Raw genomic sequence first — 16677 nt, forward strand, 5'->3', positions numbered from 1 at the left:
ATTTTGCTACCAATTTTCTACTCACATATTGACTGGAATTTGGTTTTGATTAAGGGGATGATTGCAACTCAGTCCTTGATGCTGCTGATATTGCCTCAAGAGCTCCCAGGTGTGTCTATAACAGGCAGAACTTTCTGGGAAGGGGATCACAGGGTGCTTTTCCAGTGCTGGTCTGGGGAAGTGTCTGGGGAACAAGATTCAAATGAGACTCACGTTAAGCCTTTAATAATCAAGCGCATGAGTTGAGTGGAAAGCACACTGTGATTCAGCATCTGTATGAATGGCAGGTCAGATGCATGACTTAAGTACAGGTTTCACTGAATTCACAGTGCTCCAGTGTGAAGGTGTCTAGGTGTCACATGTTCCTGTGGGAGACTGCCGTCCCCCCCGTCCCCACCAGTCTACCTGCACCGCTGTAGTGGAATACGAGCTGTCAGAGTAGAGTCATGTCACCGCTGTGACTTCACGTTAATGTCCCCTTGTCTCTGTCTCACGGTTCCCTTTTACTCTCTATTCTCCTCACACAGGCGTGTGTGCGTGCCAGGCACCTCCTGGCTTTCTCTCCCTCCACCGGCTTCCCTCCCTCCTGCCCTTGCCTTCTCCCCTTCTCCTCTGGCTGTGGGCCCTGTCAGGTGGCCTGGCTGGCATCGTCTTACCTGTGTTGAACTGGGCTACCCAGGGATCTCCATTTGTTATGCCTCGGGCACTCTCTTTAATACTGTCTCTCTGAGGGATAGTTAATGATCTTTGCAGCAAATGAAGGTGAACTGCAGCCACATTATTGTTATAGTACAGCAGCTCCGTGAACAGATTGGGCTGAGCTCTCAACAGCTGGGGCTGGCAGAGTGAGTCTTGACTCCTCTCGGAAAAGTTCCCAGAACTGCCAAATCATCAGACTTGAAGGGGACAGAGGTTCCTGCAGATGCCCTGGCTTTTGTGATCTGCATTTTGGAAATGTTTGTTAGTTTGTGGATCTGGCCCAGCTTGGACTGATGGAGCTGAGGAGCCACTGTCACTGCTGTGGCCTTGACGGCTTAGCGCCTGCGAGCATGTTTACCGTTCACTTGCAGATGCCAAACGCGTGATCCCAAAGATGCTTTGGTTTTTCAAATGTGTGGCTCTCGTGGATGCACTGAAACTGTTATTTTAAGGAGAATTTTCATTTGTGAAGTTATATAACTCTAATATAGGTTTAATGATGGTCCCCGTGGCATCCAGGTGAATAAAATGAATGGGAAGCAGGTAGAAGAGAGCAGATATCATAAGCCAGTGGCCTGGAGACTTCAGTCCATCCTACAACTATGTGGTGTGTGCCCATTTGAGGAGGGGGTATGTGCATGTGCATGCAAATATTTGTGTTTAAATAACTTCCTGCTAGTATCTTTCTATCTGTCTGTCTGTCTGTCTATCTATGGTACCAGGCAGTGAACCCAGGGGTGCTTAACCACTGAGGCACATCCCTAGCCCTTTTTATTTTTTGAGACAGGGTCTTGCTAAGTTGCTGAGGTCTCGATAAATTGCTGAGGCTGGCTGTGAACTTGCTATCCTCCTGCTTCAGCCTCTGGAGGGAAGATAGGCATGGCCATCGTGCCCAGAAGTATTTAAAGTCTTTTTTTATATAAAAATGTGGATGGTTTTCCCCAAGAGGCCAGCAGATCTGGCTTCACCAGGAGTGTGGTCTCCCACAGACATTGCCAGCCGAACTGGAGTAGGAGGCTGGTGTGGTCATTCCACATCCTCCCAGTTGTTCATCAAGCTGGCCTCTGCAGGAGGAGTCCAGTTGGCCTTGGGGTTGGGAAGAACTGGGTTCAGCTCTTAGCTTTAATAGCAGAGCTCTCCAGACCCGTTACTTCTGAGGCTCGCCTTCTGTATGAGTGCGATGGGCATATGTTCCTTCACCTCCCGTGGTCACTGGAGAGCGGATGACCTGAGATGGCAAGTTTGATGTTTCTAAAACACTACATACACACCCAGGGGATCGCTACACACATCCACCATTATAATTTTTAGTCACTTTGTGTCACAGGTGAATCGATACCAACCCTTTAGTGTCACATCGACCGGGTTATAAAATTTGACAAGCATTTCCATTGCTTGGGACAATGGGGAGGACTCGGAAGCCGACCTTCCATATTTCTAGTTTTGTCTTGCAATGTAAACTCTATGGTGCCTCTCAGGGAATTATCCAGCAGAAACTGACATCTTCAGGGTGGCGCGAGCTGAACTGGAAGGCCAGATCTGCTGGCCTTTAGTTCATTTTAGTAGACTCGTGGTTTTCTTTTGACTGAAAGTGTAATTTTGGACCTAAGCTCCTGGCATTTCTTTTCCCTCTTGTCCACCCTCCCCTCTTCCAGCTCGACAGTGACCCTGTCACCTGAAGATGTTCAGAGTCCTAAAAGGAGGCAGAATTGAGAGCACAACACAAACACATTTGCTTAAAGTCAGGAGTTAGGGTTAGTTTTTGTCAGGCTCCCATGTGGCCTTGGGGGTGTATTAGCTCTGTGCTCACGGATCTTTTCAAATTTCCAAAGATTTTTTCCTCTATTATTACATTCAATTGGCACCTTCTCTCTCTCTAATGAGCTTTGACATCTCTCAGAAGTTTCCAGCACACAGTGGGTGCCACACCAGGTGCGGGTAGGAGCTTCCTGGTTATTATGTACATGGTTAATAAATGCAGGGGTTTCCGCCTATTTTTCTACTTCCTGCAAAGATGGGTTTCCTTTAGATGTGGATATTTTGCTGAAGTGTGTGCTCTTGTTGCAGAATGGTAGCAGATAACAGTGCAGTGTTTTCTCCCATTCTGACCGTGACCGGGAAACTCTGGTATTCCAATGAAATGCTTTTTGGAAAAAAGCAAGAAAATTTTGAAGGACGAAATATCAACATGAGGCCCCAGAATGGAAAATTGGGAGGAGAAAACGTTGTTTTTAGACCCCTACATTTTCAGGTTTTAGGAATAGAAGTGCAGGCGTACCTGGGGAGCCTAAAGTGGGGTCCACTCCCAGACCTGGCTCCTGGGCTCACTCAGGTGCCTTTCCATTCACGGTGCCATCTGGCCCTGCTCGCCAGCCCAAGGACGCGAGCAGTGAGGGGGAGAATATAGGGGGAAAGGGCGGGGACGGAGAAAGAAGACCTGCTATGCTTTATACACCTTTTGTCCAAATCACCAAAGTACTGTGGGCCATGTGGAAATCTAAGGGAATACCCAGGGTGACCCTTGAGGCCGGCAGAACTGTAACTGGGCAGAAGTGGCAATTTCACTTGGGGTTAAACATGGTCACTGCAGTTTGGGTAGATCTTCTCAAAAAAGTTCCTGAGAAGGTCCACGGAGGCGTTCATAAGACCAGTGCTCATGGCGCTCCAGTGGGTGAAGTTTCTGCCAGTTGTGTACTTTGCAAGTTCACTTTTCTAGAAGATAGATATTTTCTGCCCCCAAAACTCACAGTAGAGGAGCAAGAAAGAGTGATAGTAGAGCCAGGTGTGGGGCCTGGAGGCCAGTGGGGGCTGTGCAGATCACTGGCCTGGGAGCCTGCATGGCAGATGGGGTTTCCGAAGACCTGACATAGGGGATTTGCCCTTGCTGATGTCAGAAGGTGGAAAGCCACCCTGGGGCTATGCTAAAAACAGGCCGGAGCCCTCTCAGACTTTGCAGAGAGCAGTGGCCTGTGCTGAAACAGCCCCCTGTCCATCCTCCCACCCGGGTCAGAATGATTTTATGATCATCATTATAGTTTGGACAAGGAGCAAATTTGCTTAGTCAGGAAAAATGAAAAGGCTCTATGAAAACGGAAGCCTGAAGGTGGTGAGATCAGCGGCCCAGGGTGCAGCGGCGCTGTGTGTGTGTGTGTGTGTGTGTGTGTGTGTGTCTCTCCCTCCCTCCCTCTCTCACGGGTTATTTCAAAGCAAAAGAGACAGCTGCTTCCTTTGCTTGCTGGTTTCCTGGTTGCTAAAGCTTCTTGTTTTGTTTTATTTTAAGGCCCCTCTCCGTCCGGTGGAGGGTGCGCAGAGCCTGCTGGCAGCCGTGCGCCCTTGGAGACTCCTGCTCTTGACACCAGTGGAAGCGCGGGGCACCTCAAACTGCTCTGAGCACAACCCACTTCCCTTGGCCCGCCGCGAGCTTGGAGCAGTTACCCAGCACTCCAACGCCACCCAGGAAACCCGCAGCCAAGTCACACCGTTGGAGCAGGTGTGCAGGCGACTTCTCCCAAGCACACGTGACTCCGGGCGGACCTGCGCGTCTGGCCCACAGGCGGCAGTTATACTCCCTGTGCCCAGGGGTGCAGGGCCCCTCAGAGCCCGCTGTCCCTGGGTCCAGAGCCAGGAGCTCTGCAGGCAGGAGGGACGGAGCCTGTCCTGTGCTCCCAGCAGCCCCTACCTGTCCTTTCCCCCCCTCACCTGCTAAGTGGCTTGGAGAAGAATCTGGAAGAACCAGTGTCTTTTTCCTTTCTGTTGTCCTTTGCCGTGAGAACATCTCTTGGATTACTCCTTTAATATAGTAAACATAAAGATGCCAACATTAGCTGCTTTACCAAGACCCAGGGGAGAAAGACAAGGTCTAAAAGCTGTGCATACATGTCAAATGTAAATGCACATGGACATGTGTATACAGGCATGCATGTATGCATATGTATAGGCTGGTGTGCACAGCTGTATGGGTTCACAGATATGCATGTGCAGCACAAGTCGCACACCAATTTAAAGCAAAACTCAACTGAGCCCTGATGCAACGAGAGAGTATATGAAAGTTTAAGACAGTTTCAAGAGTCAGGTGATAAGGTGAAGGTGCTCCTCAGAAAAACAAGGAAAAGTGAACCATGCACAGGTGTATCTATTTTAAAACAGAATCCATTGGATATAATGGAACTTTAGGAAATTTCCATGTAAGTTTTGAGTTATCTTAATTAAAAAAAAAAGATGAAAACTGTTAGCTAGGATTTCAGACCTCTCCCCTTGTACCTTTTACAAAGTTCTTAGTCCCTCAAAGTACTAGCACCTGCTCTTGGGTACATAACTTTGAGCTGAGGCTTCAAAATGTTATATTTATTACTTAAACGTAAGTAGGTAGGTTACTTCTTGGAAAAATGTAAAGACTCACTTTTTAACTATTAAACTAAGTAGAAGAGTGATTACAGAATCCAATATCACTATGTGTATAAGAGAAAACATACTATTTGGGAGAAATATTTTACATGCTACCTGGAACTTATTTCACAGTGTGCAAAATCAAAAGCAACAAAATGTGCTTCCCCTAAGTTTCAGCAACTCAACTTCAGGGCAGATGTTTCCCAAGACTGTGGTCAAACATGTAAAGATTTTAATTGTAAGAATATCACAAAGTTTCTCATTTCTGACATACTTTGTTTAAATGTGTGAACAACATTAGGGCAGTCAAATACATTTTAGAAGTAACATACAATAAAACACCCTCGTGTGCTGAGGCATGAAAGAGTGAGGTAGATTTTCTGTGATTTTGTTTTTAAAAGAACCCAACACAGTGTGTGGCTCACATTCATGTACGTACACACAGCCAGTGTTGTCCTTGCTGAGTGGTTTGTCTTTATCTTGCCTGTTTGTTCTTAATAATTTCCTAATATTTATATGTATAACTGCATATTAAATATTGAAGAATGCTGTAAGAGTGTATTCATAAGCATTTAGAAATATTTGTGAATACCAGGAAGAGAAGGAGCTTAAGAGCTAGCCTCTTTTGCCTTTCTTTCTTTCTTTCTTTCGAGGTAACTGCTTATCAGATGTCAAAGATGATTGATTGATTGAGCATATATTTTTGTGCCACTGTGTGCCAGGCACTGTTCAGTGCTGCTATGTGTTTTGGGGGGCATGGCGTTGGGGGAGTGTACCAGGGATTGACCTCAGGGGCACTCAACCACTGAGCCACATCCCAGCCCTTTTTTTTGTATTTTATTTAGAGACAAGGTCTCACTGAGTTGCTTAGTGTCTTGCTTTTTGCTGAGGCTGCCTTTGAACTTGGGATCCTCCTGCCTCAACCTGCTGAGCCACTGGGATTACAGGAGTGGGCACCACCACACCAGGCTGCTGTGTGCTCTTCACGTAGCATATCACTGAATGAGTTCAGCATCCAGGTAACTGGACAGCAAAGTTAATAGCACCAGGAGGGAAATACCGTGATAGCAGCAGGTAAAAAGGAGCATTCAGCTCTAGTTTGCTTCGTAGTCATACATGTGTGTCTTATCTGCTCTATGCGGTCCCACATGGTGGAACCTTCTCTATCATGTTGACAACTTCATTTGTCTGGAAAGCCAGAAGCAAATATGGAAGTCGTTGGGAAGACTTGACACTCTGAATGAAGACTTTGAAGAACACTTAAGAGCTTATCCGTAGGACTTTGAAAACCCCGACCCCTCCTTATCCTGTGGGCTTTGAAACCCACTCTCAGGTGAATGTTCGGCAGGTGTTCTCCAGAGAGAGAGGGCAGGATCTGAAGGTGGGAGCTTGGTGTGGCGAGGTCAGTGTCCACCCAACTGGACGTTGGGTCTGCAGAGGGTGTTAATAGGAGGCTTGGACTCGGGAGGCAGCAGGACTCGGGCTCACAAGGACGTGGTCACCTGATAACTCTAAGTGAGTCTCTGAGCTCCAGAATTGCACCCAAAGGATGCCCTTCTTCTGTCCAGCCCCTCTGTCCCAGATTGATCTTGGAAGTGAGCCCTCCAAGTGACCTCTCAGCACTCCAGCCTCTCTCCCTGGTATGAGATTAGAAATTTTAAAATTCCAGCCACAAGCACTCAGGGCTACAAAATGAAGAGATTTTTTTTTCATGAGTTCAGTTATAAAAATAGCAACAATTCTTGAAAGGAGACATTTGTGTTGGGTTAGTGCCAGTTGCAACGTTGTTTTGTGTGTGTGTGTGTGTGTGTGTGTGTAATTGTGGCTTCTTGAACGTGGTACGTTTCTTCCCTGGTGGGGAAGGGGAGAGGTCTGACTTTGGGTTTGGTTCTCTTTCCACTGACCAGGGAATCGGGAGTCAGCCCATTTGAACCCCTGCTGCTGGTTTGCTGTGATTTTGTGGGAAAATCGGTCAGATTGGCTTCCTCCCTTTTCTATCCATCCTTCCCTCCTGTTAAAACAGATAAGGTGCCATTATGTAGTTGCACAGTTTGCTGCACAAAAGGGGAGGGAAAGAATCTTTGCTCTTCCTGAGACAAGGCCAGAATGGTAAAATCATTAATTCAAGAAATTTAAGTTAAAGGAAAAAAAAAAAAAGATTTGTTTGTAGAACAAGATGGAGAAAAACATGTTTCAGGCTGGCTAATCTAATCACTCCCAGAGAGCAGCCTGTTTTCTTACTTGCTGGATCCCTTCCACTTTACATTCTCACAGGGAACAATATATTAAGTACAGTATTTAGAAATATTTGTTGAATCCTACTGTCTGATTTTGGCAAGTCCCAAGGAAAAAAAGGATATGTCTTGGCCTGCTCGGGCCTTCTGGGGAGGACCTTGGAGCTTTCCCAGAGAGGCTGGCTTCCACTGTGGGAAACGCTGGCTCAGGAGATAACGCTGTGGCGGTCTGGTTTCAGAGGGCACCGAGTTTGCTCTGGGTTTCTGGAGCACCATAGCTGATCTCGAGTCTCCCTGTCTGAAGAAACTCCAAGTGTGGGTTAGCCTTTCCTCCTGTGAATGCCGTCATTTCCTCCTGCAGGGCTGCTAACTTTAACCCACTCTTCCTGTCCCCCAGCAAGTGGGCTGAGCTCACCGGCTCCAAAATATCCAGTGTGTGTGTGAGAACAGAGCGCGTGGCCAGTGAGAATGGTCCCAAGCTGGGGCCTTCTGCACTGGGTGTCCGTGGCTGAGGCAACTGCTCCTGGGGAGCTCAGAGGCTTGGGTAAACCCTGAAGCAGATTCTCTTTCAATGTGGCCATCCCATGGCATTGACGGAGTCCATCTAGTTTGCGGTGGAAATAAAGATGAAATATTTCGGAAGTCATGTTATGGCTCCCGGACTCAAACGTATGCTAAAATAAAAGTGTTTCATTACTAGGGAGATAAGTGAAATACATTCTCTCAGCTTAATGTATCTGGCATAAAACGGTTTTTATGAAATACTCACGCAAGGACTTTTCTTGCAGACTGATTCTGCTGGTGGCTTCAATGTGGAGTGGTTTTATCTGCCCAGGTATTTTTGCTTTGGGGTTCTAATTTGGAGGAGTTATTTAACCTATAATTCTTCATCTCTAGCATGGAGGTAAAAGCATCAACCTCAGAGATTTTTTTTTTAATTAAACTTTTTATATTAGAATAGTTTTAAGATTTACAGAAAAGTTGCAAAGATAGGAAGAGTGAGGCCATAGGCCACCCACCTGGTTTCCACTTTTGTTACCATTTTCCTTGCAGGGTCTGCTTTTCAGAATCAAGGGGCAGCACAGCACTGATGCTCTCTTATTACCACACTCAGCTGTTAATTCTGACTTCCCTAGTTTGTCCCTAATGGCCCTTTTGGTTCTAGGATCTCTTCCCAGGTACCGCATCTCATTTACTAGTTGCATCTCCATAGACATCCTTGATCCATGGGCTTCCTCAGCCTATCCCTGGCTGTGGTGGCCTTGACAGTTTTGAAGAACATTGGTCAGGTATTTTATAGAATGTTCCTTACTTGGATTTTTTTTTAATATATATATTTTTTTTAGTTGTTGAAGGACCTTTATTTTATTTATTTATATGCGGTGCTGAGAATCGAACCCAGTGCCTCACACATGCCAGGCAGGCGCTCTACCACTGAGCCCCAGCCCCCTCACTTGGAATTTATCTTTATCAAGATCAGACTGGATCATGAGTTTTTGAGGGGAGCAGCACAGAGGTGAAGTCCCTGTGTTCATGTGATAGGTCAAGGTCACCATGTGACAGGTCACCTTGACCTGTTGCTGGTCATGTTGGCTTGACCCCCTGGCGGAGGGCCTGCCACGTCCAGCTTACTCTCTTTCTCCTTTTCCCTATTGTAGATCTTTGGAAGGACATCACTAGCTCATCTTAAAGGGTTGTTTTAAGGTTTAAGTGAGATGCTTTAACTTTGGGCCCAAAGCCCATGCTGAGAAAACCATCATCAGCCTCGTGATCAATACGGTTGCTCCTCTTACACTGGCCCTGGAAATACATAGAAACCAGTTCTCTCAAGCACTGCTCCCTTATGGTTCAAAAGTCACTCCATGCCAGGGACAGTGGCCCCTGCCTGTAATCCCAGTGGCTCCAGAGGCTGAGGCAGGAAGATCACAAGTTCAAAGCCAGCCTCAGCAACTTAGTGAGGCCCTAAGCAACTTAGCGAGACCCTGTCTCTAAGTAAAATATATGTATATTAAGAAAATGGGGAGTGGGGGTACTGGAGATGAGCCTCAGTGGTAAAGCATCTCTGGGTCCAATCCTTGGTACCAAAAAATATTCACTCCTAATGCTGATTTAAAAGTTAAAAAGTCAGAGTGTCCCCAAACCTTTCACTGGAAATGGCTGTACACAATGGCAGCTGAGGGCGAGGGGCTTGAGTTCAGTGGAGCTTCACCATGACGCCAGGCGTCATCCTGCCCTGGTCGTCTTGGAGGATGGAGATGCAGGTGCCTGGGCCCCCTTGTCTTGGGCATGTAGTGGGCGGAAGGTAGGCTGACCCAGTGTTATGGGGATGTGTGTCTTTCTTGGTCCAGTCTGACAGCTTTGAGGTAGAATCCAGGGTCTTAGCATCAGCTGGCTGTAGCTCCTGTCTAAGTGAGCCCCCCCCCCCCCCCTTGCTATGGGACCTGAAATGCTTCAGACCTGTGCAGTCGTTGCCAGAGTAGTTCACTGAGTTTGGATAATGGAGCTCGGAGTCCTGTGGAACCATGTCTGTCGGAATAAATGAGAACAGCTGGTCTCTTGTATAAATACTGTTGGCATGAATTTTTTATTTAAGTCTCTCCATGTATCTAGTAAACAGTAAGCAGAATTCTACCATCACTAAAAGCCTCCCAAGTCCCCGCTAATAAATTTCCTTCACCCCTCCCCATTTAAAAGTTCAGGGTGCAGGGCAGGGTTAATGTACCAGAGAAGGAATGCTAGGAAAGTATTTCTGAGCTAGAGAAAATAAGGTTCCTCTTCTGTCTCCTTTCCCATTTGACCTTCAGCTTCTCTCTAAGATAACAAATTTTTTGGACAGTTTCTTGGGAAAGCAAGATTTGTGCAGACATTCTTTTGCTATTCTGTATGTACAAAGAGAGACTTGATCACATTAAAATGGAGACTCTGTCCCTCAGTGTCTCATGGGGAGAAAATTTGAATTTGGATTAAGGGATAGGCAAGTGATGAAATGTCCTCTGGGTCCCCTCTAGATGGGTGGCAGCGAAATTCTTTCCAGGCATCTTTATGAGGCAGGTCTTACCACGCTTCCCCGAGACTGAGCCCCCTTCACTTTCCTGTACAGAACCAGGGGCACCCTCGAGGACATCGATGACGGTGTCCGTTCCCCTCTTCTGTTATCTCTAGCAGCAGAAGGAATGTCTGGCTTCACTTGTGTGCTGAGCCCGGGGAGCTGGGAGCCAGGCCCTCCTGGATGCATTTTCTAGTCCTGGCTCCTTAGTTCTTTGGCAGGCAGCATGGGGTCCTGCAGCAGGGCGAGGAGACGAGAAGAGGGGACCGGTATCTGTGTCTCTTGGGAATCGATGAGTCTTCATGAGATCTGCCTCGTTCCTGCTCTTTCCAACCCTGTGAGAGTCCCGCTGTCACAACAAGGGGCTCCTGGATATATCGATGGCCTTCCTTGGGGACAGTTGGTGCAGTTGTACTTTCTTGCCCCCTGACTCGTTCGCTGGCCTTGGCCTATGAACTATGAGCAGACGTCACAGGTGTCACACCTCAGAGGAGGCTGGAGGAGCCACCACGTCATGTGCTTCATCCCTTCCCTCCGGCCGTGGTTGACATGCATGTGAAGAGGGAGCAGGGATGTGGTCTGTGAGGGGCTGTCACTGAAAGGCCCCGCCCAGGCTCCTCGTGTCACATGAGAGAGAGTGAGCTGTGGTCACCGGTGTCATTTACCCTCTGATTGGGGCAGCAGCATTTGTGTCTTTGGAGGAGCAGGAGTGGTGGCCTGGGTGTTTGGGCAGTGGACACGCGTCACAGTTGTGGTGGCTGGTGGAAATCCGCACACAGCAGTCGCAGCTGTACGAACACTAGTGCTATTTCCTAAAGGCAGGACCTGTGTTCTAGGAGGACTGGGAACTTCAGGGGACGCCTCTCTCCTGACCCCAGGTGTCTCATGGTCACCAGGTATCTTCACGGAAAGGAGGATAACTCTACAGAGGAAAGATAAGGACGAGACGTGTACACACAAACACACACACACGAGCTGACTCCCGGGAATCGCAGGAGAGCCTTTAATACCGCACTCCTGGTGGCAGCCAGGAGGCGCTCCTGGGGTGGACGGAATGCTGAATTTATATTTAGGGACTTTCCACTGCTGAATCACAGAGCTTGTAAAATTTACAAAGAAGAGGAGGAGCGGGTTGGAGAAGGGGGGTTTCAGGGCCCAGGGACATGGTTGACAATATTCCTTTTAATTTAAAGCCACCTGAAGGCTTCTTGTCTTTGGGCGCTGTGGGGCTCGCCAAGGTCCGGCTGCAATAGACGCAGTCTGCTTATTTGCAGATGAAGCTCTTCATCTTATTTTTCAAATAGCTTGAATTAGAGTAGCTGGGGGCTGGATGTCCACGTGGCCGTGTGCCCTGGGCGGTGTGTGTTCTGTCTGGATTTGTGGGCGCTTACACTAATATCATGAGAACCCCCAAAAGAAGCCGCCTGGGACGTTGGGGGGACAGGGATTGGGTTCTAGCTATTGTGAAGGAGTCACCCTGAGCTATCTGCCTGTCAGTTTTCAAGATGAGATTCATGGTGTCCACCTTTCCATTCTCAAGCTGTTGGAAAACCACCTTTCCACACAAAGTGACCACAACAACATGGTGAAGTGGCTGGAATCCACACAGGAAAACCCTGCGGAAGCAGGAGATCTGGAAAGATCCGTAAGAGGAACATTTTACGTGGAAGAACAAAGGAGTGTGAAGAGTCGTGGGGCTGCCAGGGCTTTCAGAGGACCAGGCCCGTGACTGTGACTGAGCGCTGCTCCCGCCCCCCCCGGAACCAGGGTGGCCAAGTTCCCTTGGGCTGAGGGTTGCCCAGCTAGCCCCCTCTTCATTTGAACCCACAAAATACATGTTGAGTCCAAAGGCTCAACAGCCAGCAGCACATGCCAAGAAAGGCTTGCCCAAGCCTCCAGAGTCCTTCCTGGGATGCACTGTTGGGATGCAAATGATCTTATCTGGCCTGTGAATTAAAAGACAAATCTTTTGTCTCTTGCACGACATGTCCCCAAGTGGTGTCTCACATGTTACTAGCAATGCCATCTATGAACTTGACTCATACACAGCATGTGATTTTTTTTTCTTGGTTTTTAATTGTCAATCACTAATGTAGTGACCTTGAATTGACTGTAAAACAGACTCTCACCCAATCCCAGCACCAGTCCTGGCCCATAGAAATGTCTCCATGTTCCATCAATTTCCTGAAGTCAAATTTTGACTGTTCCCCCTCTCCTTTTTTTAAAGCTCTACTTCTGATTTCCTTGGGAAACTTTACATAGTACATTTGAAATCTAGTTTATGAGGCAAAGGTGAGGCACGTGCCTTCTTCTCTAGCGCTCTCCCCTTCCACTTTCGCACATGTATAAACTGTGCGCGCACTTTGCCACCACTAGGGTTGTTAACTGCATCACAATTTGAAAAACTCACGTTACATATTCAGGCTGATGCTGAAAATTGAAAGCCAGTGATGTTTCTGTATATCTAAGCAAATCCTGTTCACTACACGGACAATTAAGATGCTTTGATTACATTCTTTCCCAATTTCATGACCTCCGTGTCTCTCCGTGAAAGGGGTCAACTGCAAGGAGTTCAATGAAGACCCCCTCATCTCACTGGATCGTTGATTGAAACCATACAACATTCAGTGGGCTTCAAACTTGACCTCCGACCTTGTTGTACAACTTCTTAATCCTGAAGTTTTTGATCTTTGTTTTTTCTTGCTGAGAGGAGAAATACAAGCCTTAAAAAAAAATTACTGAATTCTCTTTCTAGGTTCAGTGTTGTTTTCTCTCATTAAACTTTTGGATCTCTTTTAATCCTGGTTCTCAGAGTTCAGAATGATGTCTGCCTCTTATTAATCCCGTGTGGCACTCAGAGCCATCCAGAAGCCACGTGCCCCTGGGCCCTGGGACGGCCTGTCTTGCTCTGTGGATGGACCCCCTTGGTTTTCTCCCGGAGGTGCCCGTGGGCCCCTGCTGGGTCCTCCCTCCCTCCTCTGATCACTGGTCTCCCTGCCTATTTTTCACGGCCTTATCCTTCTCCTCACTTTCTGGGAGATTCTGTCTTTTCTTCTAATTCTTTCACTCGTGTTTCTAGTGATCAGATTTTTAATTTTCAAGAACCCTCTCTTTGCTCTCTCTCATTTTCTGTTCCTGGCACACGTGTTGACGTGCATACAACAAAGGTATAAACACAGAACCTGGCCAGGAAGTCGCCCGCTATAAAGATCGAGATCAGAAGTGAGGATTCCCCGTGGGTATTGAAGACTTGTCTAGAGTTACCCTCCAGTTTCATAATTTGGTCACTTGGGAAAACCACCAGTGGCTCTCTAGCCCCCTGATCTGACTGTGACCTCATTCATGAGGGTCAGACAGCACAACATACAGGAAGAGAAAACGGAACAGTGCTGCCCTCAGTAGTGGCCCATTTGAAAGAAAAGACAAAGTCAGACGCATCTTGAGAGTAGAACACTCCTATTGTGTCGGAGTGAGTGTGTCGGAGTGAGTGTGAAGCAGAGACTCCAACGCTGTTTTTAACTGGGGTGAAGTCTGGTGCCATACCCATCTCTGTCTTGGACATTTTTTTTTTTTTTTTNATATAAATATATGTGCATATGTAAATATGGCCTACCAACTTCCTTTACATTGATTTGCTTTAACTTACAATGTGTAGGATGTCACCACTTCTCCTAGAGAAGGGCACTGATGCTCAGCTCTTTAGTCATGATGACTGGGCCTCCCATAGCTATTCCCTCATGCTTTCGTTATAAAATCAGTTAACCATTTTGTAAAATACATCTGGTTGTTACACTTCCACAGTGCATATGGAACAGGGGAAAGTGAGGGGTCACTCAACAGGAGGACTTTTCTCCAGTCCACTCCTTGATGTCATCCCTCCAAGTTAGGATGTGATAGGCTGAGGAACCCTGAGATTTAGAACAGGTGCTTGGACCAGATAGTGGCAGATCGTCCTCTGATGAGCCCTGGTCCCCATAGGCCTCTTCAGTCCATTGTGTGCCTTTCCCTTCTCTGAGTCCATCCACTTCCCCTCACCAAGGTGCTGAAGATACAAGTCTGGTAGGCCAAATATGACTTTGAGAAACACAAGAAGCACCTTCCATTCAGCTCTTTGGGGTTGAGGAGGCTGAATGCCTCCTGTTTGGTGCCTGCATCTTCAGAGTAATTTAAGTGCCAAGGTCATGCCCTGTGTTCCTCTAGAGCGGCATGGCCCCACAGTGGTTAGCCCCTCTCTTTGCTATTTCATGGCAAACTCATTGTTGAGGCTTTGTTTCGTGTAAAAGCTGAGCCCACTGCCTCATCAGATTCCCTGGGACTCTGAACATGCACCACAGTGATATCCATTGGGAATCTCCTCCACTCTTTTCCATGGAAGCCAAACAGCATCCTGATGAGAAAAAATATGGATTACAAATGGCCCAAGGCAATCAGCTTTGAGGCCTTTGAGGATTGCCAAGGTAGGCAGTGTCCTTACTAGGGTTCTTCGGCTACAAATAAACTCTAAGCTGCTTTAGACACATCAAAACCAGGAAGACATTGGAATCAAGGGGACAGACACCCCTCCACACACAACTTATCTTGTTGCCAAACACTTGCCTTAGCACACTATTCTTCAGTACATTATCTGACACACATAGAATGTTCTGGCTTTTCTTTGCCTATGGCAAACTCTTTTTGATTTAGCTAATAATATTTTCCCTAAACCCAGAAGAGAAGGAATTACTGGGAATTTACATCTGATTACCATAGATTAATTCTCCCATATTACAAGGCTCAAAGTACAAGGAGGAATAGTATGTGTCTGCCATGTTGGTGTTTTGTTAGTATTTTTTTTAAGTTAACATTAAGTGTTATTTTTCTGAGGAACTAGCCAGAATAATACTCTCTCAAATTCAGAAACCTATTGGCCCAATTTGAAATCAGACATTATTCCTAACCAAATTATACTCTTTCTGCTGCCAAGATATCTTGACAGCTTTAATATCTGGAGGTAAGCCTATATGATAATCCCAGCAGAATTCTGGGGATAAGATTTTAGTAGGTTTGTTGTGAAGGAAATACTTGTTTAGATGGCTTTCATCATGCCACTGAGCTTCAATGTGATTTTTCTTGTCCTGGAGGATTCCCTTAAAGCACTCCTGGGTGAGGTTGAGAACCTGAATGGGTGTTCCTCCAAAAATGGCTGCATGGTAATAAAAATCCCCCTCTCCAAATGGAATATATGCTGCTGACTCACTCCGCCTCTCATAGGTAAATTCATCAGGATCTGCTTTGTACCACCAGGCCTGTAGCTGAGCCACTAACTGGCCCAGAGTCTCTACACCAAAATTATCTTGGAAGACCTGGTCCACATCCATGCAGAAGAGGTAATCAACCTCATGCTGGATGTGGGTTAAGATGTGCTCCCCAACAGTCTTCATGCGCATCATGCTGATGTCCTGCCATCTCTTCTCAGGCTTGATCTCAAACACTTTGAAGGAACGCAGACGACCCAACTCTATCAAAGGCATCCTGGAGAGATCATCTATCATGATGTAAAATATGACTTTATGGCCAACCATGAAGAACCTATCAGCAGATACTATGAACTCCTTCAAGTAACGCTCAAGGTATTTTCCAACAGCAAAAACCGTCAGCCCCACAGTGATTTTCTGTTTGGCATAATAATTTTCCAGGACGGCTCTGTTGTAAGTGCCTTCCCATACAACCGGTGCCTTCCATTCTGTCACTGTCAAAACCTCTGGGCGTTTCTTTGGATTAAACCAGTCCCACAGTTGAAGCTCTTCATCCTCATCTTCCTTTCTTTGTTTCTTCGATTTTCCTTTTTCTATATCCTCCTCTTCATCTCCCTGGTAATTGTAGGTCCTATTTTTAAACCAGCTTGGAAACCACCAGCCCTTCTGAATGCTGCCGTTGCCAATTGGGTCCTTTGAGTGATAAATCCACAAGAAAGAGCCTTCTGGGCTGTTGATATATTCCCAAAACACAACAATCACAGTTGAGACAATCAGCATTGACAATATTAATTTTCCTTTGTCATTCATTATTTTCTCCCTGCCTCTGCATTGTCACCTTGGATCCGTCAGAGAAAAGTCCAGGCCACAGCCACTGCCAGCCACAGCCCTACGAGATCCTCATTGTCTGCTTCTTTCCTTCCAGAGCAAAAGGCAAAACAACAAAGTTCTGTTGAGCTCGGTCCTGCAGAAGGAGGCAGGGCTCAGAAGAAGGGAAGGTATCGCATTCCAGCTCCTGATCCTCTGAACCTGAGCGCCAGGGCCCGCGCGCGGCCGCGGGCGCTCGGGGCAGGAACGC

At 47.0% G+C, this 16677-nt stretch overlaps 1 protein-coding gene and 1 long non-coding RNA gene across 7 annotated transcripts in view; one reads left to right on the forward strand and one right to left on the reverse strand.

Moving 5' to 3' along the window:
• Positions 1 to 5639, forward strand: part of LOC107149427 — a 290671-nt gene extending 285032 nt beyond the window's left edge. For all 6 annotated transcript variants that reach the window (XR_007346266.1, XR_007346269.1, XR_007346267.1 and 3 more), the window contains one exon: positions 3980 to 5639. This is a non-coding gene — a long non-coding RNA (uncharacterized LOC107149427). The remainder of the gene's footprint in view (positions 1 to 3979) is intronic.
• Positions 5640 to 13949: 8310 nt separating this feature from the next.
• The window catches only part of LOC107149291 (N-acetyllactosaminide alpha-1,3-galactosyltransferase-like), a 2810-nt gene continuing 82 nt past the window's right edge, over positions 13950 to 16677 (reverse strand). The window contains exons 1-2 of the mRNA XM_048799856.1: positions 16500 to 16677; positions 13950 to 16419 (exon numbers count right to left, since the gene is read on the reverse strand). The exon at positions 16500 to 16677 is cut by the window's right edge and continues 82 nt beyond it. Coding sequence (XP_048655813.1) covers positions 15285 to 16409 — 1125 coding nt within the window. The 5' untranslated portion in view covers positions 16410 to 16419; positions 16500 to 16677 and the 3' untranslated portion in view covers positions 13950 to 15284. The remainder of the gene's footprint in view (positions 16420 to 16499) is intronic.

Source organism: Marmota marmota, unplaced genomic scaffold (genome assembly GCF_001458135.2).
Source record: "Marmota marmota marmota unplaced genomic scaffold, marMar, whole genome shotgun sequence".
NCBI lineage: Eukaryota > Metazoa > Chordata > Mammalia > Rodentia > Sciuridae > Marmota > Marmota marmota.